At 43.5% G+C, this 17498-nt stretch overlaps 3 protein-coding genes across 3 annotated transcripts; all 3 read right to left on the bottom strand.

The window, feature by feature from the left end:
• Window positions 1-49: 49 nt before the first annotated feature.
• Window positions 50-1604, bottom strand: LOC148421654 (neuropeptide Y receptor type 2-like). Its single transcript, XM_088419068.1, has 2 exons — window positions 879-1604; window positions 50-400 (listed from the first exon to the last, which is right to left on the bottom strand). The coding sequence occupies exons 1-2, from the start codon at window positions 1602-1604 to the stop codon at window positions 50-52; spliced, it is 1077 nt and encodes a 358-aa protein (XP_088275194.1).
• A 4199-nt stretch (window positions 1605-5803) lies between these two features.
• Window positions 5804-8138, bottom strand: LOC148421653 (lecithin retinol acyltransferase-like). The gene is made up of 2 exons (XM_088419663.1): window positions 7609-8138; window positions 5804-6902 (listed from the first exon to the last, which is right to left on the bottom strand). Exons 1-2 carry the CDS (start codon window positions 8110-8112, stop codon window positions 6747-6749), a joined length of 660 nt encoding a protein of 219 aa, XP_088275789.1. The 5' UTR covers window positions 8113-8138; the 3' UTR covers window positions 5804-6746.
• Window positions 8139-9606: 1468 nt separating this feature from the next.
• Window positions 9607-12185, bottom strand: LOC148421652 (lecithin retinol acyltransferase-like). The gene is made up of 2 exons (XM_088419289.1): window positions 11635-12185; window positions 9607-9915 (listed from the first exon to the last, which is right to left on the bottom strand). The coding sequence occupies exons 1-2, from the start codon at window positions 12175-12177 to the stop codon at window positions 9763-9765; spliced, it is 696 nt and encodes a 231-aa protein (XP_088275415.1). The 5' UTR covers window positions 12178-12185; the 3' UTR covers window positions 9607-9762.
• Between the last annotated feature and the right edge of the window lie 5313 nt (window positions 12186-17498).

Raw genomic sequence — 17498 nt, 5'->3', positions numbered from 1 at the left:
CACGCAGACGAATAAGTGCCCGGTCATATATGGAGCCTGGAAAGTACGATTAAAACTTGCTGGATTTGAAAAATGGAGCCGAGACCATTTTGTTGGTCTTTTTGTGCACGATGAATGGCCGGTAGCAGCTGCAGACGTCCAGGAAGGCGCTCCGGTAATTGCTGTTCATCCAGCCGTAGAGGATTGGGTTGACGAAGGTGGAGCACATGGCCACCACGTGGAAGGTGCTGAAGAGCAGCTTGAAGTCGTCCATATAGACCACGCGGCTGTCGATGTCCACGGCCAGCTGGAAGGCGTGCAGCGGAAGCCAGCTGACGGCAAAGACCACCACCATCATCACCAGCATCTTGGTGGTCTTGCGGCGGCGCCGGTGGCCGTGCCCCAGACGGCTTGCGTTCATCTGGCTCCGGGTAAAAATCGAGGAAAAAAATAGAAAAGTAGATCAATAACATGCAACGACGCTCCCACGCTCAGTTCTAATGTGTCGTCCGACAGCCTGTTAATACTCGGTCTCATTCCGCGGCAAATGAAAGCACTTGTGCTTAAATCGAAGCCACTGCTCGGCATTCTACGTCGACCGAATCGGGCAAATCTTTTTTTGTGTAAAGGTAATGAACAGAATCGTGGACATAGAGCATCCTGGGCAGTGTCCAACCCTCACAGAAAACGAATTCCACTTCCTGCCGGATCAAACTCTAACATCAGGGGTCTACCATATCAAGGGGTTCGGTACCCCATACCCCGAAGCACCCTTCACAGAACTTTCTTGAGGAACGCGGTCGAGCGCCTTCTCCAAGTAGGCGTAGATCGTGGTCCCGCTCGGAGAGACCAGACCTACCAATTTGCACGGTAAAAAAAAAAAATGGCAGAGGTCTAACCTTGCTCCAAATGCAGACGTAGACCACGGTGTTGACCGCCAACGGCAAGCCGTACTGCAGCAGCATCATGGACAGGCTGTAGGTGGCGCTGCCGGTGCCTCCGGGCCATTTCTCGGCGCAAACTTGAATGGACTTTCCGGGCGCCAGGTGGAAGGTGTTGTATTCCCGGTAGATGGCCAGCGGGCTGGCGAGTAACGCGCTCACAGTCCAGGTGACGGCCACCACCGCGCCGCACGCCCGACGGGACATGCGCGGCGCCCCGAACGGGCGGCGCGCCACGCACCGGAGACGGTCCAGGGCGATGACGTTGAGCGTGATGGTGGACACGTGCACGGCGGCGCCCTGAGCGCAAGGCACGGCGAAGCACAGCGCCCGGCCGAACGCCCACTCGCCACGCAGGGTGTACGCCAGCGTGAAAGGCAGGCACAGGGACGCCACCAGCAGGTCGGCCAGTGCCAGATTGGCGATGAAGAAGTTGGTGACCGTACGCAGGCGGCGGAATCGGAACACCACGTGGATCACCAGCCCGTTGCCCGCCACGCCCAGGGCGATGATGGCGCCGTAGGCCAGAATGAGCGCCACGCGCACGGCCGGCAGACGGGTGCTGTCCTCCAGACCCGGGTAGGCCCCCTTGTCCCCGGCCGGAGCCACCCTGACCCAGGAACAGTTAGCAAAAAGGTCGGTTGCCGACGGCCGCTGCCCTTCGCTTGCGTTGGCCGCGTCCATGGTGCGATGACCCCATCGGCCGTCCTGCGGAAAGACCGCGTTTGGCCGTTTGATCAAAAAATTCAATTCGCTTTAAAAAATAATATGTGTACAAGTGCGCGGTTAGAGATGTTCTCAACGTGTGGCTCCGGACTTATTGTGCACCGAAATCAAGTCAAATCGCTAATTATGCTAATCGAGAATGCTTATAAAAGACTTAACTATACTCAAGATTATATTGTACCGTGCCAGCCGCTAGCGATTAGCCAACGTTAGCAGCTAGCAGCCACGAGCAGCATTGAATGCTAGCGGCTTTAGCGGCTAGCAACACTCAATTGCCCCAAATAGGCTGCAAAGTTGCCCTTCCTACTGATCACTTCTTTTTATCAAACCAGAAGCGTAAAGCGAGTAAAAAAAAAATTGAGGAATTATTTGTATACACCACATAATTTGGGGAATTTGTTTAACAGTAACAGTAAACGTATTCAATCCCAAGGACACATGAAGGGTTTTGAACGCAAAACCTCCAATCACATTACTGCTAATGTGCCCTTTCACACGGTCGACTTTTCTCCTGGACATTATGTGAAGGAGTGTGTGTGTGTGTGTGTGTCTGTGGTTGGGTGTGTGTATATATGTATCGATATATATCTATATATATATCTATATATATGTGTGTATGTATATATATATATATATATATATATATATTTGTGGTGGGCTAAAAAAGAGTCTTACCTCAATGTACAAAGAAAGTTGATGAGTCCTTCTGCTGTCCAGTTGTAGATGAAGAAAGTGTCAGTGAAAGAAGATGCAAGCAAGCCGGAGTCCAAGCTTTATATGCAGCGAGAAGCAGCCCGAAGACGCGATGCGCTCCGAGTGCACGTCACAGCCCCCGCCGCCGCTACGCGGGAGGCAAAATGCAGGTCAGACTGTTACATGTGGCGATTACCGACCTTTCTATTTACGTCTTACTTAAACGCCATATTTATGAAAAAGAGAAAATGTTACGTAACAGTACTTTATTCGGCTACTGTTATTATTTTGCAGCCATTGTGCAGCCGACCTTCCTTTTATATTGCGTTCATTTCAGCCAATTCGCCGTCATCCCAGCAAAATTGAATCCCGAACGTCCGCGGCCGTCAACGGCAGTCGACGAGTTGAGGTCGCGCTTGCGATTCCCTGTCAAAAGCCACCTCACCAAAACAATACCGCCTCAAATTTGGTTCCGTCTAACGTAGAACGTGCGTACGTATGGAAAAAAAATCAAGACGCGATTGATCGTCGGACTCGTGATAGGCTCCCAAAATTCACAGCGGGCGTGAACGTGCCCGCTCCGTCATTGAGTTCAATCTACGAGAAGACGGAGAGGCCGGCGGCTGACGGATTATTCAAACACTCCCGCCCGAGCGCCGCGGGGCGTCTTGGAAGCTGTCACTTGATCGCCCCTTATTCAAGCGTATTATTGATCTGGCGCCTGGTGACTCATGTCAATTTAGTCGCCCTCTGTACCCGAAATAGACTTTTTGAGAGCGCTCCCATCAGATATACCTGCGTGTGTTTGCATGGAATAATAATAATAAATAATACAGTATGAAATCATTTCTTTTGTAATGATTTTGTTGCCGGTTTGGTCCATAAAGTCGACAGAATTTTACATCGATTACAAAAAAAACTCTGAATATTTTCCTGCTGAGAAGTTGAATTTCTGAAGGTTTGAAGAATTTTTGGTCCTTAAACAATTAATTAGGTGTTCAGAAAATTCGGAATAATTGATGACTTGTCAAATAACTGTTCAATTTTTAACCTATACATGTTTGTTTATATATAGGTGAATGTTAGGGCTGCCACTTGATTATTTTTGGAATTGATTGTTGATATGTTATTTGTGCGTCAATTTCTGGTGTGCGTTTGTTACTTGAATATTTTTAAATTCACTGATTCTCTTGATAATCGGACAGCATTTCATTTTACGTCAGAGTATTGCGCAAAAAAAAAAAAAAAATCCTAATTTCTGTTTAACCTTTTTCCTTTTATTCTGAAATGTTCAGTCGGAAACAAAACAACTCACCGAACTTTTTCGGAAGTTATTGAGTTACTAGTTCAGTCGTTGCGTCCACAAAGTAAAAGCGGGTTAGCAAATCTTTTTCTTGGACTAAACAAAAGATTTGGATCATTTTAAGTTCGACAATTTTAGATTACGCCACTATCACAATAGTTGTTGAATAAGTGATTACGAATGAGATAATTGATAGTTTTGATGAATTGATTAATTTTGACAGCTCTGTTTTGTGTGCGTGTGTGTGTGTGTGTGTGTGTGTTTGTGTATATATATATATATATATATATATATGTGTATATGTATATATGTGTATATGTATATATATGTGTGTATGTATATATATATATATATATATATATATATATATATACATATGTATGTGTGTATATATATATATATATATATATATACATGTATATATATATATATATATATATATATATACATGTATATATATACATGTATATATATGTATATTTGTGTGTGTGCACGCACGATTTATGATATTATGCGACGTGTCCGATGAATATACATTCACATCCGTAGATGGATGGATATTACGTAAAGATAGCTTTTTTATCAGATTGCATGAGGTGACATTACAATGAGCACGTTTATTTATGCAGCCCATCAATTAAAAGGCAATCTCATTTCAATAAAAATAGCCCAAAGCGCATGTTTACGTCTCCGTTAATCACTGGACGTTTTCCGCGACTGCCGATGAGGTAATCAAAAATCCTCATGAAAGTCCCCGGAGGGGGTTGGACGAGTCATAACATGGCGGGCCGCCCGATTAGCGGCGCGTGTCCTCCTTTGATTGTTTACGTGACTTCGGTCGCTGACTGAAAAACGCCATTGATGTAATAAATGCATTTTCTACACGTGATCAAATAATATACAAGATGAAATATTCTTTAGTCGAGATGAGTAACAAGTGTCGCCGCCCTGCCGAGCCGCCGTGTTACGCTTTGCCAGTAAACGAGAGCATCCGTCATGGGATTCTGGACGGCATCCCTTCGCACCGCCCCCAAGTGCGGGAAAGCTTCCAGCCCGGCGTCCTCGGAGGCAACAAAACCGCAAACAAACAAAAAGACCAAAGAATAACAGCCATGCGGGAAAATAAGATGCACTCTTCTTACTTGTTTACTAGGAGGACGAAGGGAAACGCGGGGAAAAAAAAAAGCGAGCTGGCAGATTCCACCGCCGAGTAAGGAATAAGACCTTGATAAGGCACGATAAACGTGTGGAGGTGGAGTCAGCGGGTCCACCTGCGCGCGGATCGGCTCGATGCCCTCGCCTCGCCTCCCTCCATCAAATCCTCCCAGCGGGTTTTCCAATCCGGTCACTCGGCTCATCGAAACTCCTTTGAGTCGCTTCGGTGTCGAGTAGTGCTACCAATTCCACTACCGTATTTTCCGCACTATGAGGCGCACCCTCGAATAATGACGTATTTGAAAACGTTTTCCATATATAAGGCGCACCGGATTATAAGGCGCAGCCTCAATGAATGACATTTTAAAACTTTTTCAATCCCAATATAGTAATACTCAGAGTAATAACAATAACTCAAATAATAACAAAACTCTCAATAGCATAATAAGTCAATGTCAATATGAGCAACCTTGTTCAACTGTTAACACACAGCTCAAGCTTACTTTATCACGTCATTTCCCATCTACCAATCCCAATCTCAATATTGATCCATATATAAGGCGCACCGGATTATAAGGCGCACCATCAGCTTTTTAAAAAAAATCAAGAATTTTATGTGCGCCTTATAATGCGGAAAGTACGGTACTTAATGCAAGCAGAAACCGTGAACTCTAGTATGAAAGTACAAACAAAATAAATTTGGAGTTTTAATGACATTTTTCAATTTGAGGGGCTCTGAATATGTTAAGATGGTCGACTTTGATTTTCGTCGCAAATACCTGGAATTGCAGAGGGTGTGTAGACTTTTTTTTTTCATAAGTTTTGATATTAGCTCCTGTATATAAATATATAATGTAAAATGTTTGAATTTCTATACAAACAGTCAATGAAATGTCCAACAACAAATATCTACAGCTATTTGTGTGTGCATACGTGTAGTTTTTTTATTTTTATTTTTTTAATATGGGACTCTTGTGACACAAATCAAAACAAATCCAGAGAAGCATGTAGAAATTCCTTTTTAATGCATTCAAAACGTCTTGCGTGACTGCATCCATCCAAACAGTAGCACAGGGACTACAATATTTCTCTCGCTAACACGTAGCTCATCTCAGCAGCAACCTTCACTTGTAAAAATATGTATTTGTCGACATATAAAAAGCAACGTAAGGCTGCCAGGAACACTCTTCACCAGCAGGGGGTGCTATAATCCCATTCCTTTCATTTTGACAATTAGTACCTTTAAAAAGTAATAGAGTAAAGACATTTTAAAAATGACATTGCGCATTTACAGCAAATTTACAACAATTTACAAATGAAGCAACAGATGGCGCTATAACACCAACTTGAAGCCTTTTTGCCGAGTTCAACTTCTGCAATATTTATGAAAGTATACTGTATATTCTCGTGTATCATTATCTATTGCTATAAATTTTTGCATATAGTGTGAAAATGTACAGTATTTGTATGTATTGTATATGTTCAGTGTACAGAAATGAATGTTTTATATACATTGGTTTTATTCAATTAATTTTAGAGTTGTATTTCCAGAAATATTAACAAATAAACATATTTTATTTCATCATGGACTTTCCATAACTCAATTATAATGTATCATTTTAAATACAATAAATCATATTGTAAAATATGAATAGAATAATGAAAAAGTAAAAAATCTAATTAGGAAAGTAATGGTCAGTGGCTAAGGATTTCCAATTTCCTTGACTTTTTTTTTTTTTTTTTTTTTTAAATTGGAATTGATCCCAAAATGGCCACTTCAATCAAAATGGCCTCTTCTCTTCCCTGTCCAATATCGGGCACGGGTCTTTGAGACATTCTTTGATGATTGACGTCCACCAAATTTCTTTTGTCGTTGGAATGAACCGATGTTGGGTGGCAATTTTCTGTAAAATTCCACTCTTACCCAAAAAGTTTTTGAAAGATGATTTCTAGGCTGCCATCCAGATGGTGAAGGACAGCAAGAGTGTGGCCAAAAGGGTGACGGGCGTGGCGCACCCCAAGTAAATCAGGACGACTGCGCCGCATAAGGCCGTCACGTAGGAGCTAGTGCGACTGCACACGATCTTCCGTACAGTCGTGCAGAACTGGGGGAAAAAAAAAAAAAACAGAACCCAGGCATCAGTCACACACATATTTGTTTTTGCGCAACGGGACCACCGATAATCCCTTTTTACACCCCGCGCTTAAATCGACAACGGGATTTAAAATGAGACTCGGATTTGGCCTTCATCTTTGCCGTGTGACCTCCCTCAAGCGACAATACAATTGACAAATACTGCGGAGCAACGCGTCCGTCGAAATATGAAGATAAACGCTCATTAGTGGACAAGTGATCCCAGAAACTAAATTGTGACAGGAGGGAATCGACCAAGTCGGGTAGTCTGCTTTAAAAATCGTCTGACTAAAAACAAATGCCTTGAAAAACGACATGATCCCTGCTTGAGTACATGTACAGTATGCGTCAAACGAGAAAGACTCACCCCAAGTATTTTCAAATTTTTCCAAAAAATGGAGAAAAAAAGGAACTAAAGCAACATAAAATACTACCGTAATTAAAACGCTGACCTTATTTTCTGTGGAATTTCATTTATGATCATAACTCAATGGCAGGTTTACCTCTCTGTTTTTCTTGATAATTTTGCTCCCACGTTGGACGTCTTTTTAACAATATACATATTTTTTTCACAATAAAGTGGGGAAAGCGAAAAAATGATGAAAAAATGAAAATGAAAATGAAATCTTGTTGATCTCCGTCGTATCGGCAGTAGATGTTTTTTTTTTTTAATTTACCTGGTAGGTCTGGTAGCTGATGGCCATGCCGTATCTGCAGTACATGACGTAGTGCTCGCAGTTGTACCACAATAGGCTGTAGGCCACGGCGCCCAGCAGCTTCTCGGCCCTCCCGGCCACCTCGTCGGCGTCCAGCGGCGGCTGCTTGCACACGCCGTCCATGCGGTTGACCAGCACCGGGGACCCGTACGCGAAATCTCGCAGCGAGTCCACCCGCACGCTGGCCACCTTGGCCACCACGCCCAGGAGCAAACGGTTGTTGGTCACCGTCTTGGCCACGGCCGCTTTGTTGCGGGTGAGCGCCGGGAGGATGTCCGGGATGAGGTGGGCCACGCGGCCCTCGCCCAGGTAGATGCCGAAGTGCGTGAAGAGGGTCCGGGGCACCTCCAGGAGGTCGCCCCTCTTGTACCGGGAAAGGTCGTGCCCGCTGGCGGGCTCGTCCTCCTCCGCCGCCTCCTTCTTGGAGGCGGCGAAGAAGAAGCTGAGGAGCTGGTAGAGGAACATGACCGAGGAACGTGCGGGGAGCCGGCCCGCACCTGGGCGATTTTATTGGCTCGCCGGGCGGGGTCGGGCCCCGGATTAGTCGTTGCCCCGCAAAGAAAGGAGCTTTTTCTAAGAACTCTGTGGCCGCTCCGGAATGCCGAATTGGGGATTCGTTTGGAGGGTATTAAGGTCGAGGGTCCGCGGCTAGCGCAAATCCCCCTTCCCCGAAAGGTCGGGGCGAGTTAGCCGGCGGGTAAACCGCTTTTCTCGCTAAACTTTCCTCCTCGTCGTTCGGCGCTTGGAATGAGGCCGCGGTCCCGCTCGAAAGTTTGGAAACACCTTCAAGAGGGCAGAAGGCTCCTTTTCCGCATGCCGTCCGTCGCGCGGTTCAGAGTTCCGAATTCCATTCCGGCACGCCCCGGCCTTCCCGTGTAGAGTTTGCGTGTTCTCCCCATGCCTCTGTTTCTTCAGCTCCATCTATCCGTGACATTTTCAGAACGTGAGTCAATTACTTTATTAGTGCTTCATTATCACTGCCCTTTTACAGTGACTTCATTATTTGCTCTATTGCGTGGAACGTTAGTCTGGGGGCAAGTGAACGGAATCAAAATTTGGTTCTGTAGTGTTACTATGCATATGACGGTAAAACTTGTAATGTCTGCGGGCGCTCCCGCTTCCTCCCGCATCCCCAAAAGATTCACGCTAAGTGTATTGGGCACTCTAAATTGTCCCAAGGTACGATTGGTTGTTTCTCCCTGCGTGCTCTGCGCCCGGCTGGCAACTTCAGCTTATGCCCCGCCTACTGCTTGTGGACTACTGGGATAGGCACCAGCAAGCCGGTGACCCTACAGAGGATAAGCGCTTATAGGAAATAGATGGATGAATGGATGTTTTAACTGTCTAATTCCTAAAAAGAAAAACTTTTATTGTTAAATTGTTATCCATTTATTTATATTTATATATTACTGTTATTTGTGTGATGCGTTTTCACAAAACAGGGATAGTTTTAAGTTACTGATGAAAATATAAATCTTCCCACAAAAACAACAAAAAATAAGATATTAGTCAAAATTAAGTCGGCCATTTTTCTCAAAATGTGGGTTCTCAACTCGGCAATATTACAATTGCTATAACTAGGTCAATCTTGGAGCATTCATGGAGACATAAGCCTGATTCTGTGAAAACCAAAGATTTAAGAAGCACGTTGATTAAAATCGTTCTTGTCCAGAGTGACTGACACAAGAAAAAAATTGTGGGCAGGTTGGCGTCGTTAATCTTCATGCAAATTCATAAAGCGCTTTGCCATCGTGACTCAACACCTTTCAGTAACCGGTAAAAAATATTTTTATTTTCTGGTGTACAGTAAGATTCAAACATTGGGTTCACTGATTCATTTTTTTCTCCATTTTTTTTAAATCTTTGTTTTACATCTTTCGGTCTTAATCTAATTGACGTCCAAGGAAATGAAGTACGATTTTTCCGATGCATTTTGTTTCTTTAGAAAGCACACGCCAATCAATAATCAGAAAAATAACTTTATTATATACACATTTTTACACAACTAAAAAAAAAAAAGAATCTAAGACAGTTATAGTCACTAGGGTGAAAAATAGAAGGAAATGAGACATTTCTAAGGCAGGCACTTGCTCAACTAGAAACACAACTCGAAACTCAACCGGCCATCCACAGCGTGAAGGGGACGAGAATTGTGGGTAATGTAGTTGAAGCGGCCACGCCGCAAACGAGCATGGAGATGATTCCCAGAATCGCCGTCGCCAGGATGCTGCGTGGATCTCTGATCAGCCATTTTATGCACTCGCAAAACTTGATGGGAACAAAAAAAAAAACACAAATGATTACATACCGTATTCACAATACTGTTAAAAATGGCCGGCATTTCACGATAAACTATTAATTAATCGTAATATAAGAATGAGTGGTATACTACTGGTTTTAGCATTTCTCCTTTCAAATGAGCGGCAAACTAGTACTTTTGTCTAACGGAAGCGCCTCATCTCACTTCAATATAGTTCATTTTTGAGCGTAAGGATTTTGAAGAAAAAACAAAACAATTATTCTGTATTGAAATTAACAATGTTAAATGTGTTATACGTAGACATTTTGGTCTAGATATGTCAAATTATTGTCCGGAAATAAGATTGTAGTTTTTTTTCCAGTCGGTCTGGATGATTATGATTCGAATAAACGTTTATCGAAAGATGATTGATTCCAAAAATGTTTTCAAATCATTTGCAGCGTGTTCTGGTAAAAATCAGTTTTGACGGAACTGTAGCCCTTGCTTGTGCAAAAAAAAAAAAAAAAGCTATTCATATTTTGTGCATAATGATTTAAACTATTGCGCAAACTTCAATCTCGTGATTCAGCTAATTTCTCAAACGGTCGATTTTTCAAGGCGACTTGAAATCTATCGATTCTTCGTGATCGCAACTTCACCAAATCTTTTCCAAACAAGTGTCTCCACGTCATAATAAAGATGACAATGAAAATGCTATCGTTAACATCGAGAGAGATGTCCGCCTTTCTGTGTGGAGTTTGTATGTCCTCCCCTTGCCTGTGTAGGGTTTGTCCAGGTACTCCGGATTCTTCCCTCGTTCCCAAAAACCTGCGCGCTTGCTATTTGCAAATTCATTGTAGTGTGATAACTAAGTAGTTGTGCCATGTTGAACTTCTGATGTGCTGTCACCATTTGGGTGAAATTTCATCTCCCTCGTGTCCCCGTCAATGCTTTTTCCCTTCTACGTGAAATGCGTTTCATGTCAACATCAAAGGATTGCACAAATCACCGCGCAAGGTTTCAGGTCTCCATTTTCATTTCGCAGCAGCCAATTTTCATTTTCTGAGACCTAAGCCCCACTTTGTGAAAACGCATCATAATATATCCCGAAACCCCTCAACATGTGGTGTCCAAACTATGGTATGGGGTCCAATTGTGGCCCGCCATCTATTTTTAAGCAGCCCTCGGCACAAACCAAAAATTACTTTGAAGAAATGTCTCTGGAGAAATATGCAAATCATCTTTTCGTAAGATATTTAGTAGTAATCCAGGTGTAGTTAGATATTTTTTATAAGCAAAAAAATGCTTGTTTTACTTTAAAAACAGTCATCGTAAGTTGTATGGCTCTTGTTTGGGTTCTGAATATAGCTATTGGATTCTGCTGCTATTCAGTGCCTGTGCAGATTTACTGGATCTCTGGCCACCCCAAAATCTTGTAAAAACCTCTGAATAGTAGCCTGTTTAAAAAAATAATAATAAAACTAAAGAAAAACGGTACTATATGAAAAAATATAGTGGGATTTGTCAAATAAAACAATAATTCAAAGAAATTGGAGAGAAAATGACCCTTATATACTTGGAGTTGTCTGCATGCGGCTCTCGGTGGAAAATGTTTGTACACCCCAGCCCTAAACCTTTAGAAAAAACGCCGATAAGCATTCAGTTCGCGCTTTCAGCGCCAGACCCGGAAACGGCGGGCGCGCAACCGCGAGTAGGCGGGGGACGTGTCTCCCGCGGGGCCCCGTTACCCGTTCGGTCTGCCGGCTCGCGGCGCGTCCGTATCCGCAGTGGGTGACGAAGTGCTCGCAGTTGTTCCACAGCAGACTGTACGGGAAGCTGCCGAGCAGTTCCTCCGCCCGGCGGGCCACCTCCTCCGCGGGCAGCGCCTCGGCTCCGCGAGCGCGGTCGACCAGCACCCGCGAACCGTACGCGAAGTCCTCCAGGCTGTCCACGCGCACGGTGGCGCGCCTGCACACGCATCCGGCGATCAGCCGCCCGTTGCTCACCGCCGTGGCTAAACGCCGCCGGTCGCCCGTGAGCGCCGGCAGGATGTCCGGGATGAGATGCGCCACGCGGTCGTCGCCCAGATAGACGCCGAAGTGGGTGAAAAGCGTGCGGGGCACCTCCAGGAGGTCGCCCCGGCGCAGCGGCGAAGGAGGCCGGGGCGCGGACGGGGCTCCCCTCGGAGGCTGCGTGGGACGCTCGTGCGCATGCGCCGAGCCGAAAACCAGCACTCGGAGCTTGCAGAGGAGAGCGAGTTTCTCCACGAGGAAAGCGAATAAGTTGATCATGGTGACTCGCTCGCGTCGCTTTCCGTCCAGCTCCCTTTTATTAGGCGTGAGAAGAATTGCCCTCCACCCCTTTTCGCATCCGGCCCACCGACGCGCTTTTCACGTGTGTTTTTGTTTGGTTGTTGGGATTCGGCGGCGCATGCTGCGAACCGGATTAAAGCATAAAAAAGTCACGTTTCACCGGATCCTCGCGAAAATGTGAGCCGAGACACATGAGCGTAAACATTCCGTCGCTTTTCACTGCGCCGGACCAACAAGGACGGCTAGAATTAGACGAGAATGTAGAAGAGGATGCCGTATTTTGTGAACCTAACCGGGGATGGAACTAACGATTATTTTCTTTGCCTAATTAAGAATTAGTCATTTTACAGTTGTTAAAAATGTGCATTTTTTTCTCCAATTTTTTCACTATCAGCCTTTTTTACACCCTCCTTAAATATATACGATATAACTTGAAACCCTGTATTGAATTTCTGGACTCTGGAGGGGAAAAAAACATATAAAAAAGTTTTGGAGAGTTAATGAGTATCCGTCCCTTCATTCGACAACATTTTTTATTTTCAAATTCTGGAAAACGCTATTGTGTTTCTTACCTCTGTCACAAAATTGGCAAAAATGCGGATGGGTGTTTTCCAAAGTAATGTCTGCTAAATGTCCGATTCAATAATATTGATTAAAATTGAAGTCGGCTTTCACATGAGACCAAAAAAAAACAAAAAACGGAGGGAATTTAAAGTTGAGAGACTGATTTGGACAATTCTAGGTCTCAAAATGATTGCCGGCGGTGTCCAAACTACGGCCTAGGGGCCGTTTGTGGCCCATCATCTGCATTGCTTTTTAAAAAGGTTTTTAAAAAATGTTTTATCAGTTATATTTAAATAATTCATTCAGTCAACGTGTAATTGCTTGCGTCATTCATTTTGACTGTTTAATAATTAAATGTTAAAAAAAACGGAAGTGGGTCTTACCTCTTTCTATTTTCTACATGTGGCGCTCAGGGGAAAAAGTCTGGATAATTTGGACAGCCCAAAAATGTCCGATTAATTTGGTCGATTAATCGTTGCGCCTCCAAACCTGACTGCTCCTTTGCAATTCATGTGAGGAACTTGCATGCCCGTTCATATTTTGCATGTCCAGTAGAATGTATATTGGAATTTTTCAACGTAATATAACAAGGTCGCGAAAACCCGACTAAATGTGGGTCAGCCCCGAATGCAAGCGGTGTATTTGAAAGTCAACCGCATGAAATATGCAATTGATTACGTTCAAGTGTGAAGAATTCACAAACAGTCGCGCACATCTGCACTCACTCAAAGTGCTGCTTTCGCACCGCTTTCCTCGCTCGTAAAAAAAGCTCACGTTTTGCTCACGTTTTTTCACAGTGTCATTTTTTTAATGCCGCTGATAAAACAGCATCAGAGTATAAACGAAAGTCAACAGTTTATTTAAAACAAGCCACAAAGCTTTGGGAAGACATTATAGGCGCACACGCTAACGCTTAGCATCAAGAGGCAATGTTGTTAGCCTTCAAATAATAAATATGTAAGTGCTGCAACTCATGTGGATATACAGTATAATAGGCCCTGTATTTTTCAGGTGACATCATTCCTAAAATTGACATTTAATTTACCATAAAGGCTACGATAAATAATTACTGTATTTTCCGCACTATAAGGCGCACCGGATTACAGGGCGCACCCTCAATCAATGTCATATTTTAAAACTTTTTCATATATTGGGCACACCGGATTATAAGGCGCACCCTCAATGAAACTTTTTAAAACTTTTTCAATCACAATATAGTAATACCCAAAGTAATAACATTAATAAGTCAAATAACTCTAAACTCTCAATAGCATAATAAGTCAATGTCAATATGAGCAACCTTGTTCAACTGCAAACACACAAAAGAAACAGCTAAAGCTTACTTTATCACTTCCTTCCCCATCTACCAATCCCAATATTGATCCATATACAAGGCGCACCCGATTATAAGGCGCACCAGCAGCTTTTTAAAAAAATTAAGAATTTTAAGTGTGCCTTATAGTGCGGAAAATACGGTAAATGGCGGCTGCGGGCAGAGTGCTAAATAAACCAAGTAGTGAGCCTCTTTTGTTTCATCCCATGAACCAAACAGGAACGGAATAGGAATGAGGAGGGAAGGTGGGAGGAGGAGGATGGTTCCAAAGCGCACTTTTCTCCAAGCGGTGAAAACATCCCTTTTGTCCAGATTAGCCCAATCCTGTTGGTTCTGTACGACACGCTCGTTTGACCCACAAAAGCAACCGCAAGGCTCTGCTTGTTGACCCACATACTGTAGCGCCGCTTCTCCGGTCGGGGGCCGCTAAGCGCTAAACAGCATATTTTTATTTGTTTATTTTATTTGGAGTCGCTGCTGATTTATCAAGGTTTCTCAGCCGATGTCCTCACGTGTACTCGGGCTCCGGGGTCAATTAAAGTCCACCGCTAAAAAAACAAATAAGACTGAAAGCATTACTAGCGTCACTCTTATCGGTGTTTGTGTACTTGGGAGTGTTAAATATTCTAGTAAGTGATAATATACTGAGACAATATTTACGTTTTTTAGAAGTTGTATGCACAGGTCCGACGGTACGATTTAATTGCTCGTAAAATAATCCAATTTCAAAGTTCTTACCATCAGTACTTGTTTGGTAGCGTTCAGTTCAGGTAGCTTCGCCGACGGAAGTTAGCTCGATTAGTTAATTAGCTTGTTAGTGAATTTGTTAATTGGTTAACTAGCTAGCGTGCTACTTGTTGGCTAGCTCGCTTTCGTACACGTTATTTCGCTAGCTAGCTTACAAGTTAGTCAGCCAGAGCGTGTTTTTATTAGCTACAGTAACTACCTCAACATAGTGTTTTTCAATTTGTTTTACATGTAAAATGTTTCAATTATTGGCTGATTGCGAGTTTAATTCATTTTGTTTTTGTTTTTATAACTGGCTGAATTTTGTTCAAGATCAAAAACTTCCATTTGTTAAATACAATAATTTTGATTTGATTTTTTTTATCCCATTTAGAGTTTTTTATGTTATTTTGTTTAGCTAGCTACCTGGTGTGTTCGTTAACTAGCTTTTAAGCTATCCATTTAACAAGTTAGTTCTCTAGCTATCTTACAGGTTAGTTGGTTGGTTAGTTAATTAGTTAGTACGTTAGTTAACTAGTTAGTTTAATATTATTTTATTGAGTGCATCTACATCTACATTTTTTTTTCCATTACATTTTAGATTTTTTAGTGATTTGTGAAGCTAAGCGATTGGAAAACGAATGTTTGCCTTACCCCTCGTTAGATGGTGCAGATCGACAAAAAAAGTTATTGTCTGACTGTTTCGCTGGTTTCCCGTTATTTCGTTAATAAGTTGGTGCAGATCAAGGTCAATTTTATTCCGATTCCCATATTTTTTTACCAACAATTTTGTTTCTTATTTGTTGCGGATCTAGTTCATTTCTTCGTTAATCTGTAGCTATTTAGCAAGCCATCACATCTTCTGTTTTTCAGTTGTTACTTGGTTGGTTATTTATTTTTATCATTCTTTTATGGTTGGTGGGGTTTTTTTTGGGTGGTTGAATATTGGAAAAGTTCAAAAATGTTTTTTGAAATTTTTGGCAATTTTAATCCACATAAATTCTGGCCTAGTGGGGAACCGACCCGGCAGATTTAAGCATACTGTGTTGGAGTCCGTCACGTTAGACTTTTGAACCTTTGTTTTTGTTTTGTTGGCCGGGCAAACGGGCGGCACAGCAATGTGTGAACAAGAGGCTTTTTTTTTTCCTCCGGCCATCACGCCACCTTCAGCTGAGGAGACTTACCTTAGCTTAGCTTAGCTTTGCGTCTGTGACCGACAATCGAACCCGGAGGTTGCGGCGCGCGCCGACCTTTGCCCCGCTTGTCCCGAGCGGGAGACTTATACCAAGCGGTCGCACACTTGAGAAAAGTTAGAAAAGCTGATGATTGACAGGCCGCAAAACGATCGCCGAATCGCGCTTGCGTTGCGTCAGCTCGTTTTCGCAAATTCCGATACAAAGTATCCGATTGTTCTTTTATCAATGATGTCGTTTGTTATTTCATCGTATTGTTCTTCAGGTCATTTTTGCAGTAATTCATCAAACGGGTTAGTGGTTCATTATTTGTTCGGTCCATCAAATCCCCAGCATTCCTTTTTCGTTAAATTGTTCGTTCGTCAGTCCCTTGGTTTTTACAACTCATAATTAAACAGTGGCGTTTCATTAGTTCATTTGGGCAAATCAAGATAAAAGATTTTTTTGCAAATTCCGATAAAACGTTTTGTTTGTTTGTTAATTTTTGCAGTAGTTCATAAAACATGTTAGTAGTTCATTATCTTGTTCTTTCAAACAAATAAACTAGCATTTTTTTTTCCTTTCTTACTTATATTCTTTACTCACTGGTCCGTTAGTTAAACTGTTGATTTTTACAATTCATAGTAAAACATTCCCGATATTGAATCGCTAATTATTTTGTTCGTTCACACAAATCAGCTAGCACGATTTTTTCGTTTACCTACTTGTTCTTTCTCCGGTTTGTTCCTCAAACTTTTCATTTTTGTAAACCCTAAAAGAATTTTGCCATTAGTTAGCTCGCGCATCAATTCGTCAGTCAGTCATTTCGTATGTTAGCTAGCTAGCTAGTTAGCGTCATTCGGTAGAGCTTCGTAAAGAGAGCCATTTCATTTGATGGTCAGTTATATATCTTATTTCGCTTTGTTCATTTTTTATTTTTATTTTATTCCCCTAAGTTTTCCGCATTTTTTGCAATATTCCGATGGCGTTTAGGGACTCGGCGTCAGGAGCGCGAGGAATTCCTCCGAAATTCACTCCGCTCGACCCAAAAGGTCGGCGAACCCCCGCGGAAGGATTCCTGCCGGGAACGTCGCTAACCCGAAGCCGCTGAGTCGGCGCCGCGTTTTGGCCTCGCCGACGCCTGAGTCAACAGCGGAGGCGTGCGGCCCGCGAGCTTCCAGGTTCAGCCAAAAGTTAGCAAACGCGTCTTGGCACGGGCGGAGGGAGACGCTTTCCATCTGCCGCGGGCCCACAAAGAGGTCGGTTCACCTAAAGTTCAGCGAGCGGCGTTTAGGTCCGCCCGCCGGTTCGCGCCGGGGTCGCTTTTCAGGCTTCGCATCCGTCTTGTCTTCGGGCCGGCGTGTCGTAAAAGCAGGTCACGCGGAGGGAAGGCCAAGGTAGGATTCAGCGCGCAAAGTCAACAAGAGGCCACTGGGCCACACTGCTTGCTTTGGGGTGCGTTCAAGAGCGCTTTTGTACGGGATGTGCTCTACTGGGAAAGACGG

Source organism: Hippichthys cyanospilos, chromosome 7 (genome assembly GCF_059441005.1).
Source record: "Hippichthys cyanospilos isolate Australia breed blue-spotted pipefish chromosome 7, RoL_Hcya_1.0, whole genome shotgun sequence".
Lineage (NCBI taxonomy): Eukaryota > Metazoa > Chordata > Actinopteri > Syngnathiformes > Syngnathidae > Hippichthys > Hippichthys cyanospilos.
This window is presented reverse-complemented; position numbering and strand designations above follow the sequence as displayed.

What these genes read in the sequence shown, in the direction of transcription:
- LOC148421653 (XM_088419663.1), bottom strand. Translation starts at nt 8,112, where the DNA reads ATGTTCCTCTACCAGCTCCTCAGCTTCTTCTTCGCCGCCTCCAAGAAG. An exon ending in TCAGCTACCAGACCTACCAG is followed by an intron (nt 6,903 to 7,608) that starts GTAAATTAAAAA and finishes TTTTTCCCCCAG; the next exon opens with TTCTGCACGACTGTACGGAA.
- LOC148421652 (XM_088419289.1), bottom strand. Translation starts at nt 12,177, where the DNA reads ATGATCAACTTATTCGCTTTCCTCGTGGAGAAACTCGCTCTCCTCTGC. An exon ending in CGAGCCGGCAGACCGAACGG is followed by an intron (nt 9,916 to 11,634) that starts GTAACGGGGCCC and finishes GTTCCCATCAAG; the next exon opens with TTTTGCGAGTGCATAAAATG.
- LOC148421654 (XM_088419068.1), bottom strand. Translation starts at nt 1,604, where the DNA reads ATGGACGCGGCCAACGCAAGCGAAGGGCAGCGGCCGTCGGCAACCGAC. An exon ending in ACGTCTGCATTTGGAGCAAG is followed by an intron (nt 401 to 878) that starts GTTAGACCTCTG and finishes ACCCGGAGCCAG; the next exon opens with ATGAACGCAAGCCGTCTGGG.